The 22,032-nt window shown below is 39.6% G+C and overlaps 1 protein-coding gene across 1 annotated transcript; it reads left to right on the top strand.

Moving 5' to 3' along the window:
- The first annotated feature begins 6,718 nt into the window (after positions 1–6,718).
- LOC136694312 (NACHT, LRR and PYD domains-containing protein 3-like) lies at positions 6,719–22,032 on the top strand. The gene is made up of 13 exons (XM_066667765.1): positions 6,719–7,077; positions 10,216–10,332; positions 10,470–10,547; positions 11,542–11,658; positions 11,771–11,848; positions 12,043–12,094; positions 13,572–13,776; positions 14,679–16,446; positions 17,960–18,133; positions 18,319–18,492; positions 19,296–19,469; positions 20,160–20,333; positions 21,281–22,032. Exons 1-13 carry the CDS (start codon positions 7,019–7,021, stop codon positions 21,285–21,287), a joined length of 3,177 nt encoding a protein of 1,058 aa, XP_066523862.1. The 5' UTR covers positions 6,719–7,018; the 3' UTR covers positions 21,288–22,032.

Genomic DNA, 22,032 nt, shown 5'->3' with positions numbered 1-22,032 from the left:
ATGCCAGGATTTGGGGAGGGGCAGACCCCTGCCTGAAACTAAATTCAATATTTACTGAGAAACATGCAAAAGATTTGGTGCGAATTCTGCAACCAAACTGTAATCTGTTTAAAATTAAATGTATTAAATATCCCAGTTTTTGAAAAAATGTTTAGCCTAGCTATTACCACCAAAACACGAGAGCTTGTGGTTTTTTTTTTTTTTTTTGGTCACAGCTAAATTTAGTAAACACTACCTGTGCTTAGCAAACACAGCCCTATTGCTTAAGAAAAAGTGCTCTTTACAACTCTTGAAAGGAAATAAGGAAAAAGTGGCCAATATATAATTTACAGTTAAAATGTTATACACAAATTTTTTAATTATTTTATGGTAATTTAAAATGAGTTACTATTTAATACTAAATATATAATTCCACCACTGTGGACCTTTTAATTGATCTCCTCATTTAAAAATCGTCCACTAAATCAGTGAATCGCAAAACTATTCTCTAGTGCCCCTTTTTGTGGATAATAATCCAAGGATTAATCCACGGAATAATCCAAGGACCCACCGCGACCTTGAATTTAATAAGCGAATGAATGAATGAATGAATACAAAATTCAAGATTAAACCTGATCCATGTCGGGAAAACTCAGTAAGTCTTATCCGTATAGAGAGAAACTTTCAGTTTAAAATGACAATACATTGTTTACATCAGAGTTTTCTGATAAAGGGGGGTTTGAAAAAGATAAGGCTTGTAAACTTTTAATAAATAAGTGAACTCTGAGTCATAGAACAGTCTCACAGCTCCAGGGGCCTGGAGATTGTGGGTTCGTTTCCCGCTCCGGGTGACTGTCTGTGAGGAGTTGGTGTGTTCTCCCCGTGTCCGTGTGGGTTTCCTCCGGGTGACTGTCTGTGAGGAGTTGGTGTGTTCTCCCCGTGTCCGTGTGGGTTTCCTCCGGGTGCTCCGGTTTCCTCCCACAGTCCAAAAACACACGTTGCAGGTGGATTGGCGACTCAAAAGTGTCCGTAGGTGTGAGTGTGTGAGTGAAAGTGTGTGTGTGAGTGAGTGTCTGTGTTGCCCTGTGAAGGACTGGCGCCCCCTCCAGGGTGTATTCCCGCCTTGCGCCCAATGATTCCAGGTAGGCTCTGGACCCACCGCAACCCTGAACTGGATAAGTGGTTACAGAAAATGAATGAATGAATGAATGTGCCATAGAAAAGTAAGTGCTGTACATGGACCTATGAAGAATGAATATTGCTGATATGACTGTTGTCAGACACTTGATTTTTTATTATTATTATTATTATTATTAAGAACACCTTCTTGTATGCTCAGAATATCTACTGGTACTTTTGGCAGTGTGAACAGGTGCCAAGTCCTGCTGGATAATGAAATCCACATCTTCATAAAGCTTGTCAGCAGAGGGAAGCATGAAGTGCTCTAGAATTTCCTGGTAGACATCTGCTCTGACTTTGGAATTGTTTTAACACAGTGGACCAACTCCAGCAGATGACCATCACTGATTGTGGAAACTTTACACTAGACTCAAGCAGCTTGGATTGTGTGCCTCTTGATTCTTCCTCCAGACTCTGGGACCTTGATTTCCAAATGAAATGCAAAATTAACTTATATTTGAAAACAAGGCTTTGGCCCACTGAACAACAGTCCAGTCGTTGGCCCAGGTAAGACACTTCTGGCTTCAAGGCTGCAGTTATCCCTGTTTGTGCACCACAACTTTCTCTTTCACTCAACTTTCCATTCATATACTTGGATACAGCAGGAGGGTGTCAGTTACTGCCTTCTGAACATCTGTCAAGTCAGCAGTCTACCCCATGATTGTGTAGCCTTATGAACCAGACGAAGAGACTATTCTAAAGTCTTACGAGCCTTTGCAGGGCTCGTTTTGTGTTGATTATTCTACATTTCTGACTATTAATGACTTCTGGGTTTTCATTGGCAAATCTCTCAGGGTGGCAATTGTTGCAATAACTACTAAGGTGACTTGTTCACTGGACAAATTAAGAGCTAGCCATCTAGACAACTGGCACATTGCACTGTACAAATTATTTTGGAATGGCGTGTCCCCACCAATATCCAGCGATTATTGAATTGTCCCCAACATTAATTCGATCCCCTCCAAAACAAAACCCTAGCTGTCAACGTCTCATTAACCTTGAGCTGCAGAAAGGGTTAAATGGTGTTCTCTACTCGAGTCCCACCTCACTGTAACACATATGACCAGTGTGATTGGCTGTGCCTTTCCCTGCTGTCATGGGAGTCTCTGTAGTTTGGTCGTGAGCAGCGTCAAAACTGAAAGGAAAACTTTCCAGTCATAAGAGAGTGTTACTGTGCAAGACTCAGGTGCATCATGAGTGACACATGGAGCTATGAATAACATGGTTTGGATATTAACTGCATAACAAACTTGTTTTATCATGGAGCAAAGAATAAAAAACAGGCAGTAGAGGTAGAGGGTAGAGGGGTGGGGGTGTGGTTTAGATTCATAGGTCCCCACCAATGTCAAGAGCAAATCTACGTCCTTGCAGGAATCTAACTTGACAGTGTCATCTAACATTGAAGAGTTTTATTTTTATGGTCACCTCATGTAGAAATAACACCAGTAACCAGTAGATTCATAAAGCATTCTCTATATTTACATACTCTTATACAGTGTTTGTGGAGAACTTTATCCAGGAGTTCATTATAAAGGTATTTTTTTATTTACTTTAGTTACTTTGCCTCTACAGCGTATCAACAATCAACTATGGTCATAAATAAATAAATTGCCATTGAGTCACCCTCACAGATATTTTGAAGAGAAACCAGCTTTATCACTTACTCATAAAATTCGATACATTTTTCACTCTTCAGTTTTCAGATATTTTATTTTAGATGCAGGAGTATTGTACATATAAAGAGTATTGTTAAGTGGTACTGACCAGATTGCTAGCTGCTCTATCTCTACACGGCGCTAGGGTTGTGCTAAAGTTAACCAGTGCCCTATTCACTATATATTTCACTACATACTGAGCAATGTAGGGAATAGAGTAGGGGCCATTTGGAACACACCTTGTATATGACGAACGTACGTTAAGGCGAGCCCTCACTGAACCAACTGAGAATGTACTGAAAGCTCTGCAGCTCGAAAAAAGGAGCCTTAACATGAGTGTTTATGAGAGGAGTCTGGGAAAGTTACCACAATCTTGAAATTGCCCAAAAAAGAGACGAGACTATACAGAACAAAACCTAACGCTGATTGGACTGTGATAGTAAAATCAAAGGAAAACAAGAGCAAAGAGAAACTTGGCAAGCTTCGTTTTGCCAGACCACCATTAGCCAAATTGCCGATTTCACAGAGGTGTTTCTGGAATTTCAAAAACAGGAAAGCCCAAAATACATACCCTTGTCATTGGAAGGTCTGGAGAAGCTTTGGGGCTTCGTATCAATGTCTTTGTTTACATGTGGTTTTTACTCTGTGATTGTGTTGTACAGAAAATATAGAGGACTAATAAAAGCAGAAATGTAAAAAGCATAAAAAATTATTTTTCATAACATATAACACTGGCATTAGTGTTTTTCTGGTTCATTTTATTTAAAAATAAATACTAGATGATTTACCACCAAAGAACAAAGAAGAACATTTTGTTGATTTTAAGAATTACATTTACATTTACATTTATGCATTTGGCAGATGCTTTTATCCAAAGCGACTTACAAAAGAGGATCTAACATTCAAACTACAGCACAAATTATACAAAATACCTTACATTGAGTGCAATATGCAGGAAGTAATAAGTGCATTAAAGAAAGACTTTCAGTGCAAAAGATACTCTCAGAAGAGCTGGGTTTTCAATGATTTCTTGAATGCGGAGAGGGTTCCTGTTGCTCTGATGGTGCTTGGAAGCTCGTTCCACCAGCGTGGTACCAGAGATGAGAATAGCCTCGACTGACCTGTACGGGGGGTTGGTCGTGTTAGTAGGCGCTCCTTTGAGGAACGGAGAGGGCGGGCGCTAACGTATGGTTATAGGAGTCTATTGAGGTGTAGATGGGAGCAGAACCAGTGAATACTCTGAAGGCCATCATTAGTGATTTGATTTGAATTACTTATTTATTCAATGTAACTGGTTAGCGTAAAACACATGAAGTTTATGGAGGCTGTGTGCAGCTATATGGAGTTTTATAAACACCACGAAATGTCTCCCCACCACAAAAGACACAGTAAATAAGACCAATTCCACAGCCCTCCTCTCGTAGAATGGTTCCAAACTTAGTTCACAAACTGAAATGTCAAATACGGCCGAATTAACAGTTCCTACTTGTGCATGTGTGTTTCGACATTAGGTGTCAGTCAGTCCTCTTTTATGCCAGCCTGGTATGGGGTCCAGCAAAAAAAAATGTTCTTTACCTTTTGGTAGTGTGTCGCCCCATCGTCCTAAGGAACAAATCGCCCCTGCTGTAAGCCATAATCATCAACATTCAAAGAAATAAACGCTTGAAAGAGATCACTCTGTTTGTAATGAATCTATATAATGAGTTTTGCTTATTGAACTGAATTACTAAAACAAAATTAACTTTTTGATGATATTAGAATTTTTTGAAACGCACTTAGAGATCAGCAAGCGGTAGGGACATACACAGTAGGCATATACCAGAAAGTGGGAGGTTAGGGATCGGTTTAGTCAGAGCCATATAGACTCGAATGGATCATTTTTTTTACAGCAATGGCAGATCATGGAGCCTCTCAACAGTTCCTGGAAGTTAGCAGCAGACACCAGCAGCGCCGTAGAATTACAGCAGAACGGGCCTAAGTGATGCGCACTTAAAGTTTGAGATGTTCAAAGAGTGATATATATAGAGTGATATTTGTATTATCTGCACATCTATAACCAATTAACAAGTGTGTTAGCATGCTACTGGATTTTCCCACTAAATTAGTAGATTTGGGGAATCCCAGTAAACAAGAAACGTCACTGGACGTTCAAAATAGATCTAAAAGTAGTCTGTCCGTCAAGGACATATTTTAAACGTCAATTGACGTCCAAAATCCATCTTAATAAGTTAGTTAAGTGGTGACCAATCGATAACGTCAGTGGACGTCCAAAACGCGTTTTATACAAGTAATTTATTTCGGGACCAATTAATAACGTCAATGGACGTCCAAAATACGTCTAATAGTCGTCTTTTCAATGTTTGTGTTTGGACGTCTTTTCAACTTTCATTTTCAACCTTAAGAGAACGTTGATTGATTGTTTACTGGGATGTTAACAGTTAATAATAAGGCTACAGGATTTTTGTAAAGTATAAGCATAACAACGAACAGGCTGGAAATGACGTTCTCACAATGTCATTTTATGATTTATTCTGTTTGGGGATTAGAGAAAAAACATTCTAGTATGATGTTTGGCTAGGAGTATTTGTTAAATGTAACTGGGCGTGTGATTGTAGAGTTGCGAGTGGAAAAGGTGAAATGAGGATTTATTTTGCAATAGAATTTAAGCTAAAGTTACACAACAGTACCCAGTAAACAAGGAACGTCCCTGGACGTTCAAAATAGGGCTAAAAGTAGTCTGCCCGTCAAGGACATATTTTAAACCGTAAAGAAAGAACAGCATTCTAAGTCTCCACACATGGTTAATGGTTATTAACCATTATATATATATATATATATAGAGAGAGAGAGAGAGAGAGAGAGAGAGAGAGAGCCATGTGAAGGACTGGCGCCCTCTCCAGGGTGTAATTCCCGCCTTGCGCCCAATGATTCCAGGTAGGCTCTACCTTCCAGTCCCACCGCGACCCTGAGGTGGATAAGCGGTTACAGATAATGAATGAACCCAGTAAACAAGGAACGTCCCTGGACGTTCAACATAGGTCTAAAAGTAGTCTGTCCGTCAAGGACATATTTTAAACGTCAATATATATATATATGTGATATTTTAATATACCGTTTTATAGCAGATTTGGACACGACGGCTCCTCTTTTGTCCAATCTGATAGTTTTTTGATTGGTCAAGATTAGGTCCATATAGAACTACTGAAACCACCATGATGGGTTAGAAAACTGATTTTAACTGATTTATGGACATCTCTTCACCTGCCTCTAACTTATCAGAAATCGTAGGGTATATTTCACACTGATTTCCGTACATGTTTAAAATCAGTAGTTATAATAATTAATTTAATAATAATAATATTATATAATAATATAGTAATGTTTTTAAAGCAATCAGCAACGTGAACATGCCGGTAACTGAGATAATAATATCTACATACGAGGCAAGCAACGCCAGATTTTCACACTAATTCTGAAAGAGCGGCGACTTTTATTTTATATGTAACCACACGTCAATGTGCTGTAGAAATGGAGAAATAGGAATGTGGCGCCTGTATGAGTTACGTGACCGCCAAAAATGTTGGACTTCCATTGGCGCAACTCTCTCTCTCTCTCTGTCTCTCTCTCTCTCTGTCTCTGTCTCTCTCTCTCTCTCTCTCTCTCTCTCTGTCTCTCTCTCTCTCTCTCTCTCTGTCTCTCTCTCTCTCTCTCTCTGTCTCTCTCTCTCTCTCTGTCTCTCTCTCTCTCTCTCTCTCTCTCTCTGTCTCTCTCTCTCTCTCTCTCTCTCTCTGTCTCTCTCTGTCTCTCTCTCTCTCTCTCTCTCTCTCTCTCTGTCTCTCTCTCTCTCTCTCTCTCTCTCTCTCTCTCTCTCTCTCTCTTGAAGAGGGAAGTTGTGTTAGGTTTCATAAGAGGAAATGAATCTGCACAAACTTTAGCGTCAATTTTAAGAAGAGTTTCTTGAATTGGCTTCAGAGAGAAAACAAGAAGGAAAATGCAAAATAAACCGGATTTACTTTATTTGCTCATAATTAACAGGCGCTTCAGACGAAGAGAACCCTGAAAAAATTTAGACACGTAGACAGAGCTGTATAGGGAACTCTTCATCTGGGCTCGTTTCTAGATGTAATTCATTATTTTGTCTCTCTGCCTCCGTTTGTGTTTGTGTGTACTTGTTTTCAGAGGATAACGTCTAACCACGTGGGCATATGAACCCCGACTCTTCAAAAATGAGTTCACCGGACGAAGATACAAAGAAAGAAGAGAGGTGAGAGAATAATGTAGTGTGACGTGTGCTGTGAATACGGATTACGAACAGGAAGTAGCTCGATGTATTCTGTGTTCGTTAACTTCCAGAAAACATTACATTAAATAAAATTAATAACAACAAATACATGAAAATGTACCGTCTATACAGGCCCCGTTTATAACTATACATGTGAAACATGTAAGATATGTAAAACACTCCCACGGGTGTAACCAGCCTGTCATCACACTGCAACAGAAACTAAAGTGTCATCTGAGTTCTGTCTTCAGTTTTGGTTTGTCTTCTGCTTTTCACATCAGATCTCATGGTTTTATATGGTTTGTTCACTTATTTTTTTACAGCAGGTTTAATAAGACCAAATCTGCGGTGACTGCTCTGTTTTTAATGCTTATTAGAACAAGTTTGGATAAGTTTGGTTTCTGTAGCCCAGACCAAACTGGAGGACAAAGACTAAGGTGCATTTGACCTCAAATGAAAGCATTTCATAAAACTTATTTTAACAAATACATTAATTGTATTATATATTTATACGTCAGGTTTGGTAAACCAGAAATCAAACCTATTTTTATGGAATAGCATACAATATAAAATCAGACATAAAACCTATGAGTTACTCTAGTTAATGCAGTGGGTTGTAGCGTTTGCTAAGTGGCAATAATGACTGGTTCAAAATATTAATAATTTAATCTGTCCAAATATTGTTTTTTAAAATGTTTATTATTATTATTTTTAATTTTTAAAGAAACACCTTGGTCCCCTCAGAGATTTTGCTTCTTTGCGTTTGACCCATTCGTGCCAGTGAACACACAAACACACACTAGTGAGCAATTCTTCCTGAAAACTAGGGGCAGTCAACACACACCACCAAGGCAGAGAGCTGCCATCCGCCTCGGAGGCCAGGGAGCAGTTTGGGGGTTAGATGCCTTGCTCAAGTGCACTTCAGCTGTGAATTAATTTTGTCTTGCCTATCCTGGGAATTGCACCAGCGGCCATCTGGCCTCAAGCTTGCTACTCTAACCCCAAAGCCTCAAAATTAGTTTTTATTAAAGTTTTTTTAAGAAAAACACACTGTACTGCTTATTATGCAACTAATATAGTTAAGAAATGAGGAGGAAAAAAAAGATAGCAATCCTTGTTACATATTCCATAATTCACAGTTCAGCATCGATGTCTTAATAGCAGTATAAGAACTTCTTACAGTATATGTTGAGAATATGAAAATTCGTGCGGCACTGTGACACAGCAGGTAGTGTTGCAGTCACACAGCTCCAGGGGCCTGGAGGTTGTGGGTTCAAGTCCGGCTCCAGGTGACTGTCGGTGAGGAGTTTGGTGTGTTCTCCCTGTGTCCACATGGGTTTCCTCCCATGGTCCAATAACACATGTTGGTAGGTGTATTGGTGACTCTAGAACAGGTTTGGGCAATCTTATCTGCAAAGGACCGGAGGGGCTGCTGGATTTTAGTCCATTCAGGCCAGAGCACACCTGATTTCACTCCTTGCTGCGCAAGGTAGTGTCGCAGTCACACAACTCCAGGGACCTGGAAGTTGTGGGTTCGATTCCCGCTCCGGGTGACTGTCTGTGAGGAGTTTGGTGTGTTCTCCCTGTGTCTGCATGGGTTTCCTCCGGGTGACTGTCTGTGAGGAGTGTGGTGTGTTCTCCCTGTGTCTGCGTGGGTTTCTCCGGGTGTTCCCACAGTCTAAAAACACACGTTTGTAGGTGGATTGGCGACTCAAAAGTGTCCGTAGGTGTGAGTGTGTGAGTGAATGTGTGTGTGTGTGTGTGTGTTGCCCTGTGAAGGACTGTCGCCCCCTCCAGGGTGTGTTTCCCGCCTTGCGCCCAATGATTCCAGGTAGGCTCTGGACATTACGGTTACAGATAATGAATGAATTAATTAGTTGGTCTCAGTAAAACAACTGACCATGTGACCTCCAGATTGGTGGGAACAAAAACCAGCAGCCACATCAGCCCTTCATGCGGCACTGTGGCACAGCAGGTAGTGTTGCAGTCACACAGTGTCTATAACCGTTTATTCAGTTCAGGGTCATTGGGTGTCCAAAGCCCACCTGGAATCTCTTGGCACAAGGCAGGAACACACTCTGGAGCGGGCGCCAGTCTTTCACAGAGCGACATACACTCACACATTCACTGACAAACTCACACTTTTGGACTCTTTTGAGTCGCCAATCCACCTACCAACGTGCGTTTCTGGACTGTGGGAGGAAACCGGCGCACCCAGAAGAAACCCACGCAGACACAGGGAGAACACACCACACTCCTCACAGACAGTCACCCGGAGGAAACCCACACAGACACAGGGAGAACACACCACACTCCTCACAGACACTCACCCGGAGGAAACCCACGCGGACACAGGGAGAACACACCACACTCCTCACAGACAGTCACCCGGAGGAAACCCACACAGACACAGGGAGAACACACCACACTCCTCACAGACAGTCACCTGGAGGAAACCCACGCGGACACAGGGAGAACACACCACACTCCTCACAGACAGTCACCCGGAGCGGGACTCAAACCAATGGTATAGATTTGCTCTTGACATTGGTGGGAACCACCCACACCCCCCCCTCCCTTTTTTTTTTCTTTTGCTCTGTGATAAAATGACAATGTAAGAGAACTGAGAATTGGCAGTTTGTTGTGAAGTTAATGGTTGAGAGCTCAGTGGTTGTATTTGTATTGGGGTGGATCAAATTATTGATGGGGACAATTCAATAATTGCTGGATATTGGTGGGGACACGTCACCCCTCTCCTTGCTAATTCTAGGCCCTTGATTTGAACCCACAACCCCAGGAACCTGGAGCTGTGACAGTGACACTACCTGCTGCGCCACCGCAGCGCCCCCAAAACCTGTCCAGATAAATAAAAAGAAATTAACTCAGTGACAGTTTTTTGTTTTTCAGAGAAATATTTGGTTATTTTACGTGTACTTTTACTCACATTTGTGTATAAGTAATATAATAAAAATCATTAGTATTTGTCATATTCAGGCGTTTGTCATATTGTTTGTCAACTTAAGTCTCTTTTTTTAATCATTGATCTCTGTGTTGTTACAAATATATAATCTTTCTAGCAAAATGTGATGTTTGTGTGTTATGTGGTTGTGTGTTATTTAGACTTGCTCAGGGACAGAGATCAGACTCTCCCGAACCCAGCCATGTGTCCATGAGGAGTGAGCAGTCAATGGGACAGCCAATTATATTCAAAATGGAGGAATGTTCTACTGAGCCGAGGTGAAGACAGTTACAAAAATGTCATAAAATTTAACTTCCACATGTATTTATGAAGCATAACAATACAGGTTTGATTGTTTATTGACGATGTTGATGGTTACATCATCTGAAATGTCTAATTCTCCCCCCAAACCCAGCCATGTGTCCATGAGGAGTGAGCAGTCAATGGGACAGCCAATTATATTCAAAATGGAGGACTGTTCTACTGAGCCGAGGTGAAGACAGTTACAAAAATGTCATAAAATTTAACTTCCACATGCATTTATGGAGCATAACAATACAGTGTTGATTGTTTATTGACAATGTTGATGGTTACATCATCTGAAATGTTTAATTCTCCCCCCAAACCCAGCCATGTGTCCATGAGGAGTGAGCAGTCAATGGGACAGCCATCAACCTTTAGAAAGGAGGATCATGTGTTAGGGCAGGGGAAAAAATTGCAATAGCTTCACTTTGACACTTAATGGAAAAGATGAAAATCTGTCAATGTTTTAACAGGAGAATGTACTTTATTATCACACCATGAGTGTCTTTTTACCTGAATAATTTTGGGTTCAAACTGAGGGTGAGGTGCATTTGAACATTTTTTAAACATAGTTTTTAAGATGAACACAGGATACAATTGTGTAATTATTCATTCATTCATTATCTGTAAGATGTGGGTCCGGAGCCCACCTGGAATCATTGGGCGCAAGAGAGGAACACCGTGGAGGGCACACACTCACACACTCACACCTATGGACACTTTTGAGTTGCCAAAAACACCTACCAGTGTGTGTTTTTGGATCATGGGCGGAAACTGGAGCACCCACTGCGCCGCCTCAATTATGTTATCAATATAAGGTTTGGGATTCTGTCCTTGTTACATATTCCATAATTCACAGTTCAGCATCAATAGCTGTAATAGTAGGGACTTATGGACTATAAGGACTTCGTACATTATACATTGAGAATATGAACATCCCACAAACTAAATCCCTTTAAGAACCACCTCCTGATTTGCCCGACTATTTAGACCTGATAAAATAGGTAAGTACCACATAACATCAGGACACAAACCACAGGTGTCAATGTGTATTTTTGCAGTATTTTGTTCTGTTAAGAGTAGGTCATCTTAAGTCTCTTTTTTTATCATTGATCTCTGTGTTGTTACATATACCATATTTATAGGAAAATGTGACGCTTGTGTGTTATGTGGCTGTATTTTAGACTTGTTCAGGGACAGAGATCAGACTCTTCCGAAGCCAGTAATGTGTCCATGAGGAGTGACCAGTCAATGGGACAGCCAATTATATTCAGTGAGGAGAAATGTTCTGCGGAGCTGAGGTAAAGGTTTTAGGAATGTTATAAAATTTCACTTCCACATGCATTTATTGAGCAAAACAATACAATACAATGATGGTTACTTCACCTTTTTTAAATCTCCCCCTGAACCCAGCTGTGTGTCCACGAAGAGTGATCCATCAAAGGAACAGCCAGCAACATTTAGAAATGAGGATAATTCCAAGGAGCTGAAGTAAGAATATGTTGTATGTGTAAGGGCAGGGGGAAAAAATGGTATTACGGTTTCCAAATACAAAAAGCGGGTTTTAAAATTTGCAATATCTTCACTTTGACTTTTCCCTGCTGTTTTATATATTTCTGCATTACCCTGTAGGCTATATATTTTGTATACTTTGAAAGCTAACTGTAATGTTTATTTGTGTACAGAGTCCAGAAGAGCCCAGACATTGGCATTAAAAATATGGATTCCATTTTTAAGGTCTGTTTGTGTGTGTGTGTGTGTGTGTGTGTGTGTGTGTAGGAAATTTCAGAGCACATGTGTACAGAAATACAGTTGATCTGTCTATTCAATTTTTCGTTGTTTAAAGTAGGGTTGGCCCCGAATATTTGGATATTTGTTCGTTGGGTAGGTATTCGGTTTATAATTTTGAGATTCGGATGTTAATTTTTTTTGGATAAATGTGGCGATAAAGACAACCCTCAACTCCACATGTATTCAACTTTGTCAACATAAAAGTCTTATGTTGAAGCCTTAAACAGCCTCACATGCTACAGCAACCTACTTACAAATCAAATCAAATCAGTCAAATTTATTTATATAGCGCTTTTCACAACTGATGTTGTCACAAAGCGGCTTCACAGAATTCCAGTAAGACAAAGATTTGACATGAAATGTAAAAAGCAAAATGTAAAACCCTCAAGTGAGCGAGGCCAAGGGCGACAGTGGCAAGGAAAAACTTCCCCAGCTGAGGAAGAAACCTTGGGAGGAACCAAGGCTCACAAGGGTGACTCATCCTCCTCTGGTCAATCTACTGGTGATAATAGTTAGTTACAACCAAGCATGGCAAAGCTACAGTTCATTTTTGTCAGCTTTACACCTCAAAGAATCTCTGGTTTATTTGTGTACACTCCATACTCTTAGTGGCACCGTGTAACGCACAAGTTAGCGAACGACTCTGCAAGTGGAGCCATACTGGGAGCCAAAGTATGGCTTTGAGCCACGGCGCAGTTTGGAGAGAGGGATATTATAGTAGGGGTTGGAAGCAGATTTTGTTAATGACAACAATATACACCACCGCACTCCTCGAGTATTTGAATTTTCGCCGAATATCACAGCCGAAGCTCAGAAGTCCAAAATATTGTATTTGGGACAGCCGTAGTTTAAAGCAGTTTAAAACTGTAATTCACTCTTTAATTTTTTTGTGGTTATGTAACTGAGAAATACCATATTGACTGAGTTATGACGTTTTATTAGTGCACATGAGCAATTATCTTTAGTTCTCCCTAATTTTATATGAAATTAGCTGCTCACCAAACTGAGATCTTTAAATGTGTTTAGCAAAGTATCCCCCATTGTAATGATCACTAAACAGTAAAATTCAGAAACATTTGTTATTTAATGTATACTTCTAGTTCATTATTCCTCATTCAATGTTTATTTAAGCATTGGGTGAAAATGAGGTCCCACTTTATATTAAGTGTCTCTAATAACTGTGTAATTACACATGAACAACATATGCAACAACAGTGTAACTACTGATGAATTAATGCCTGTTACAGATGGATTAAAGTAGTAAAGCTTACGTAATTACATATGTGTATCAACTTCAGTTTTGCCTTTTGTAATTACAATAGTGGATGATTCCTTAATCAAATGTGCTGTAGTTTATTATATTTACGGGCATGTTTTAAAATAATTGTAAACATTCTTTCTGTTACTGTTAATATTTAACCAGAATTTGGAGCAAAAGGCCATCTCTATATTAAAGAAACAGTTGAAGAAGTTTGTGCAGCTGCTGACTGTGGATGACCCAGAGTGCTCTGAGAAAGAGGTGGAGGAAAAGGAGGATCAGAGAAGTGTCAGAGATGGAGCGCTGAAGATCACACTGCATGCTCTAATGACCATAAATCAGACTCACCTCGCCAACAAACTGCAAAGCAGTATGAGCAATAACATTTTTCCATGTTTCCTAATTTCACTGGTCATCCTCTCAGATCCACTGATCATGCAGCAACACTTTTGAGATCTACAATTGCACACTGTAGTCTTTTGCTTGAAATAAATATAGCACAAAAAGTAAGGAAATTTATGTTTGTAGATTATTTATTTATTAATGCTTCTTGGCAATAAATATTTTACCGTTGAAAAGCCTGTTAATTTCCCTTTTAAATGGTGCCACATTTGTAAGAAACATGTATTTGTGGGATGAGCAGTAGAGCTGAGTATGTGGGTTGCACCCATGAAAAATTTGCTAAATCCTCTCTGCCAGTGCCAAACAGCTGCCAATGCCAATACTTAGTTCTGCTGCTCATCCCGCAAATGCATGTTCCTTACAAATGTGGCACCATTTTAAGGGAAATTAACAGGCTTTCTAACAGTATAAGATTTATTGCCCAAATGTTTTGTTACAACAAAGAAATAATCTACCAATCACAAATTTCCTTACTTTTTGTGCTATGTTTTTTAGCCCTCTTTCAAACTGTTCTTCAATCGCTGGGACCAGTGTTATTTAAGATGGAATGGAAAATTCTAATAGGTATTTGGCATTTACATTGACCCCAGAATCCTTGGTGGATTGGTCAAGAGGAAGCCCTTACAGGCTATCAGAGGCCTGATAGCAAATAAAGCTGTGGCTCTAGGCCTTAACAGCTTCTTCTACAGACATACCTTTATAAAACATCCATACATCCTTTCTAAAAAGTAATGACCCCAAAATGTTTGAATCATTGAAAATTATTAATATAATCAAGATAAGTGTCAATCATTGACTGGGTTGCATTTAGGTCATATAGCTATAATATACGTTAATTAATAATACATGTTTCTTGTTTCCATTTAATAGAACTGGCTCCTTTTTCTCATTTGAAACATAAATCCAGCCTGAGGGAACATTTCCAGAAAATTAATGAAGGAATCTCAAAATCTGGAGCATCAGTACTACTGAACAAGATCTACACAGAACTGTATATTACAGAGGGAGGGACTGGTGAGGTCAATAAAGAACATGAGGTGAGACAGATTCAGACAGCTTCCAGAAAACCTGCAACAGGGGAGAGACCCATCTCATATAATGACATCTTTGAAGATAAATCCATCAAAACAGTGCTGACTAAAGGAGTTGCAGGAATTGGAAAAACAGTCTCTGTGCAGAAGTTCATTCTGGACTGGGCCGAAGGAAAAGCGAATCAAGATGTCCTCTTCGTATTTCCACTTCCATTCAGAGAGCTGAATTTGATGACGAATCAAAAGCTCAGTCTGACGGCTCTTGTTCATCTGTTTTTTAGAGACACATTTGAATTAAAGCCAGAAGACTTTTATAATTACAAAATCATGTTCATATTTGATGGACTGGATGAATGTCGACTTCCTCTAGATTTCCAGAACAATGAGCGCTTAGGTGATGTAACACAATTGGCCTCAGTTGATGTCCTTTTGACCAACATTATCAAAGGGGACCTACTTCCCTCTGCTCTCCTGTGGATAACTACTCGACCAGCAGCAGCCAGTCAAATCCCTCCTGACTGTATTAACCAGGTAACAGAGGTACGAGGGTTCAATGACCCCCAGAAAGAGGAATACTTCAGGAAAAAGATCAGTGACCCTCACCTTGCTGAAAGAATCATTACACACATTAAGTCTTCAAGAAGCCTCCACATCATGTGCCACATACCAGTCTTCTGTTGGATTGCAGCCAGTGTTCTAGAGAGGATACTGGGTGAAGCAGGGGCTGATGACATTCCAAAGACTCTGACTCAAATGTGCAAACATTTCCTTATTTTTCAGATCAAAAACAGAAAGCAAAAGTACCAGGAAAAGCATGACATTGACAATGACCAAACTAGAAAGTTTGTCCTGGCACTGGGTAAACTGGCTTTTGAACAACTGGAAAAAGGAAATCTGATCTTCTATGATACTGACCTGAAAGAGTGTGACATTGACGTGAAAGATGTGTCAGTGTACTCAGGAGTGTGCACTCAGATCTTCATTGAGGAATCTGGGCTGCGCCAAGACAATGTTTTCAGCTTTGTGCATCTGAGCATTCAGGAGTTCCTGGCTGCTTTGTATGCATATATGTGCTTCATTCTCAACAACAGAAATGTACTTCTACCAAACAAGACTAGATTTTTTGCTTTACTCTGGAAGTCAACAATGTCTGATTTCCTTAAAAGTGCCGTGGACAAGGCCTTACAGTGTGAGAATGGACATCTGGATCTTTTCCTTCGCTTCCTAATGGGCCTCTCCTTGAAGTCCAATCAGACTCTCTTACGAGGCCTACTGACACAGAGGGGACACTCACACAGCAAAGAGGAAATTGTCCAATACATCAAGGAGAAAATTAAGAAGAATCCCTCTCCAGAGAAAACTATCAATCTCTTCTACTGCCTACATGAACTGAACGATCATTCTTTAATAGAGGAAGTCCAGAAATACCTGAAGAGAAGAGGTGGTCCCAGTGGAGCTCCTCTTTCCTCCTATCAGTGGTCAGCTGTTGCATTTTTGATACTGAATTCAGAAGAGGAGCTGGATGATTTTGACCTGAGGAAATATCACCCATCAGAGGAATGCCTTCAGAGGTTGATGCCAGTGATCAAGGCATGCAAAAAAGTTCTGTAAGTATGTTCATGCATTTTCCGTGCTGTTGCTGTGTACAACACCATTTAAACCCTATATTTAATTGAAGATAGGGCTGGAAAATTGTATTGTTTTTTTTTTTTTTGGAAAAATATAAGTCTGTTTTAAATTTGATGTCAACAACCCCTTTCAAAAGGTTGAACACGGAATAATGACTGGTAAGGGTGTGTAATGCCCCCCGAAAAAGGTTTATTGACAGTTAGGTTGGAAACATAATGGGTTTTCAAAAAGAGTATTTCAGAGAGGCATAGTGCTTTCAGAAGCAAATATGGGAAGGGGTTCACCACTCTATTAAATAATGCATGGGAAAGGGGTGAAATAATTCAAGGACTTTCATAACGTATGGTACATAATATTGTGCCGGTGCCAAGAAGCGGAGGGGCATTTGTGAGGTCAGATTTATTCATCAGTTTTGTCATTCATCATTTATGTGAGGTTACTAAAGATCCTATACGTTGAAGACATACGCTGACCCTACAGGGGTTTCTTTTTTCACATACGTAATAACAGATTGAAAGATACTCAGATTTTTCTTTGTTATTTTCATAATTAAAAGGATCAATTTATTTTTAACGGATCCCTAGGATGTTAATGTGTAAAATGCAAAATGTCTATTGCGCTGCTATATGCACTATGATCTATAATTTTGTATCTTCCAAGTTCTAGCTGTGTTTTGTTTTTTTTACAGTTTAAATATATCTTTCTTTGTTTGTAAATATATCCAAATACAAATTCTTCAACCTTACTCAGTTAAATGAGTTCCCCGTTTTCTCAGCTGTCATACTGTTGTGCCTGTTCAGGTGGGCTTACCTACCTGTATGGTGTCTTTAGGACCATTTTATTTTGAGAGATGAAAAAGCTTTAACAATATGATCTGTCAAAATGGCAGGGATTAGTGTTGTCACAATATTAAAATTATGACTTTCGATATGATACCTGTCTAAATATCTCGATACCGATACTGAAACGATACCATGGCAAAACGTTCTCTAAAGCCGAGGGTGGTCGGCAAAAACGCTGCTATCTGCTTGTTAAATGTGACACCACATGTAATGTTTCACCATTTCTGGGTCCAACCGCACCTTCGACTCTATGTCATACATTCATAAGACTTACTGTTCGAATAAAGCTGAATGCCTCAATCAATTATGTGATCTCAGTTCAGAAAAAGGAAAAAGGAAGCAATTGTGTCTTTGGCAGCCCTTTTTGCACATTCGCAGCTCATTCTGATCTGTGTGAGCTGCTGTGTGGACCGACTGTGCTGCTCTGTCTCTACAGCAGATGAGCTGCTTCGAGGGAGCTGTCTCACCCGCTCACGTTCAGTCCCGGTGTTCTAATGAGTTGTGCTACCGGCTATACCTCCTTAAAGTACCATACTCATTGTATGTGGTATTGTACCATTTTTAATGGCAAAGTATTAAGATACTTTTCTAGTATCAGTATACCGTGCAACACTAGTAGGAATGGTCTGATTTGTGATATGTTTTACAGGCTGCGCAAGTGTAATCTGACAGAGAAAAGCTGTGAAGTTCTGGCCTCAGTTCTCTCTTCAAGCACTTCGGTTTTGAGGGAGTTGCACCTGAATGAGAATAAATTGCAGGATTCTGGAGTGAAGCAACTTTCTGCTGGACTAAGTAATCACCACTGTAAACTGAAGAAATTGGGGTGAGAGCTAGCTTGTGGTTAAGTCTTTTCTGAGTGTGGGTTTGTCTCTCTTTTATACTGACAAAGAATGTGTTGTTACTTACAGAAGTAGAATGTGTTTCTTTTTTTTTTGTCTGTAGATAGAAAGACAGATGTGACATGTACTTGTGTGAGCTGCAACATTTAGGACTTTTGTGTTTCTGCAGGCTGGAAAACTGCAGTTTTGGAGAAGAAGGCTGTGCTGTATTGGTTTCATCTCTAAAATCAAATCCTTCACACCTTCAAGAGCTAAATATTAACAGCAATGCCACAGGAAATTCCTCTGTAAATCTCCTCTGTTCTTTACTGGAGGATCCAGACTGTAAACTGGAGAAAATACAGTAAGTCCTAGAGCCTGAGCTGTGCCATGCTTTACTTCAGAGAAGCACACACTGATAAGCTCTGAACTACCACTTACACTGGAAAGAGCTTTCTCTGAATTTTTTTATGTAAAGTATAGCATAAATGCCGTTTAGTTTCAGTAAATGTTAAACAATGTAATTACACATAGACACAAAATAATGCGATACAAAGACTATTGTAGTAAATGCACAACACAGAACTGACAAACACCAAACTGCACTCAGTGAGGAACACTCAGACTTAGACTAAGACATTTAAGCAACAGAATACATTTGCCTCAGTTAGAGTGGGACTTTCTCATTTTTTTTAGCATGAGGTTAATCAAAGTAACCAAAAAGTAACCAAATATTACATTTCCTACAACCCTTCTTACTAATTACCAGGGGTTACAATAACTGCACGAGGGATTGTAACTTCTTTGTCAGGTTAATTCATGAGCCATTTTGTCAATTTAAAGTTTGGCTAGTTAGCCAAATACAGGCTGTTATCGGCTGTATATTACATATTGCAAGCAAAGATTGACAGTTATTGTTAGGCTGTCAGTAGCACTTGAATGGACTATTGTTGCATCTGTGTGTATGCCCCTCTGTTGAGGACCTAAGCTTTATAAACAGTTTCCAACTCTGCATGCTACAGCAATTCTTTTGAAAGAACTGTATTAAATGAAATGAAATTTACCTCACCTAGGTAGTAAGTTCCTGTTAACAGCAGCCACTTTAACATATAGACATACTCACATTTTATGGGCATGGTATGATCTGATTTTTAATTTGCTTTGTAGGCTGCGTAATTGTAATCTGACAGAAAAAAGCTGTGGAGCTCTGGCCTCAGTGATTTCCTCAAGCTTTTCAGTTCTCAAAGAGCTGAACCTGAGCGAGAATAAACTGCAAGATTCAGGAGTGAAGTTGCTGTCTGTTGGACTAAAGAATCAACACTGTAAACTGGAGAAACTTGGGTGAGATTACTTTCTTGTTATTAATTCAGATAACACACATACCCTCCTTGTCTTGTTGTAGAGTATGCATAATTATAACGTTAAATAAATAAAATAATCTTAGTATAATTTTAGCTGCCCCCTGACTTGTTTAGCAGGCATTAAGGGCTCACTTTGTGTACACAGTGCCGTTCCATTTTTCACCTGAAAACCTGTAGAAATCTGCAAAAAAAAAATCAGTCAGAATTGTATTTGTTTTGTTTTATTGTCTGTAAAAGTTTTTGCAGCCTTTTAAGCTTTCTATTAGCTGAGTATACTAATAGTTTGGTGTGAATGAGAGTGAATGGAGTTGTACACTTGTGTCTCTGCATCACACTGCAATTACAGCCCGGAAAGAAATGAATACAGGGCTGGTACTGTTTTTTCAGAGGTCACAGTATTTGTCCAGTTTTTATAAATTCTGTGATATCCACAATGTTTAAGGGAATCCCCCTTAATATTTCAGGACTCCATCAATTAGGTGCATATCAGAGTATGGCACAGGGTGCTTGTCTATGTGACACCAATTTGACAAAGGAGCATAAATTGGTGTTTAGTCCTCACATACAGTATTTTTCCTTATCAGTTTTATTTGAGAGTTTGTTAAACACAAAGAAATAGTTCTCCAGAGTTAATCTTCATGGCTAAAGAGTTTTTTTTCCCTCTCTGCAGGCTAATTAACTGTGATATTACAGAAGAAGGCTGTGCCACTCTGGTTTCAGTTTTAAAATCTAATTCCTCAAAGCTGAAAGAGCTGAATGTAAAGCATAATAAACTAGGAGATTCAGGAGTTAAGCTGCTCTCTGATCTACTGGAGGATCCAAGCTGTGAACTACAGAAATTACAGTGAGTTACTGATTTACATTTTTTATATTAATGTCTGTAAAAAAAGAACATTCTTAACGTTTTAGGGAACATCTTTTCATCTGAGACATGTCAAATACTTCTGTGAAATGATTGAACTATATGTTGTTCTGGTTTAGAAGCACACTCCTGTAATTCCATAAATATGTTTGTGTATTATTCTCACTACTCAAATGAAGGACAAATGAGCTAATCTTCAGATGCTCTTTCAAGTGCACAAATGTCATTTTGAGTATATTCCAAAATTTGTCAGAATAATAATTTTGATTTAATCTTTTTCTGTGTCCCCCAACTAACATCTACTAATGTCTTTTGGGACTAATAAATAATTCATTAGTTTTCTTTACACTGGTGACCATAGGTGATGTAAATGTGCGAGGTCTAATGTGAGACTGTGAGGCTGCCACCACTTGCTCATACACGGACAGATATGTAAAGATGTTTTCATGCTCATTTTTAGCTTAAGAAAATGTAAGAAATGCAAATAATACATTAATATTTATAAGCACTTACAGGCATTTACTACATCTCACCAATGCCACTCATGGCTTCCACCATAAAAAAAGTACATTTGGAAAAGATAAGACCCATATTCCACTCTCTGCTCAAACTGCCTGTTTTAACATGGGATTATACCATATTAGGAAAGAAAAAGGATTCTTAAAAACGTTATGTGTTTAAGCCAGTGTGACCTAAAAACCGTTATGTTGGTTTATATATGTGAATTTCCCCACTGTGGGACTAATAAAGGATTATCTTATCATATGTCAGTGTGTGTAAAACAGATCTGAGGGATCTGAACTTTTAGTTGTTATATTTCTAGCACAGTTCTTGTGTGTGATCGTGTTTATCCTGATGTTGAGTGTGAAGTTTGCTAATTGCAATGTGAAAGTTAATGTTTCATTTCCTGTGTGTTTTTGTTTTTACAGCATCTGAAAATGAAACACTGCAGACTTGGAGAGAATTTAACCGCTTACATACCACTCACTACACTTTTAATCAAATGCCCCATTACAACAAATCAGTTTGTGTAATTCCTTCTCTCCTAGATTATCCATAATGCACTCTAAGTGGTATTATTGAATAGTGGGAGCATTTAGGAACCAAAGCAACTTACTTAACTCTTAAGCATACTGATATATTTTGGAAAATTGTGTGCTTTTGGGGGCAGCATGGTGGTGCAGCAGGTCGAGTCGCAGTCACACAGCCCCAGTAGGTATGCTTTTGACATTGTGGGGAAGGCCTTTTTGGTTCCAGGATGACTGTGCTGCAGTGCAAAAAGCAAGTTTGGTTGGGTATGGTGGGGAAAACTTGACTGGCTCATACAAAGCCCTGACCTCAACCCCACTGAACATTTGGGAACATTAGAACATATTGCAAGCCAGGTCCTCTGATCCATCATTACTACCTGACCTCAATAATGTTCTTCTGGATGAATGGCAGGCGGCACGGTGGTGCAGCAGGTAGTGTCGTAGTCACACAGCTCCAGGGACCTGGAGGTTGTGGGTTCGATTCCCGCTCCGGGTGACTGTCTGTGAGGAGTTGGTGTGTTCTCCCCATGTCCGCGTGGGTTTCCTCCGGGTGCTCCGGTTTCCTCCCACAGTCCAAAAAACACACGTTAGTAAGTGGATTGGTAAATCAAGTGTCCGTAGGTGTGAGTGTGTGAGTGAATGTGTGTGTG

Source organism: Hoplias malabaricus, chromosome 4, assembly GCF_029633855.1.
Source record: "Hoplias malabaricus isolate fHopMal1 chromosome 4, fHopMal1.hap1, whole genome shotgun sequence".
Taxonomy (NCBI): domain Eukaryota; kingdom Metazoa; phylum Chordata; class Actinopteri; order Characiformes; family Erythrinidae; genus Hoplias; species Hoplias malabaricus.
Note: the sequence above shows the minus strand (reverse complement) of the source record. Positions and strands in the feature narration are given on the sequence as shown.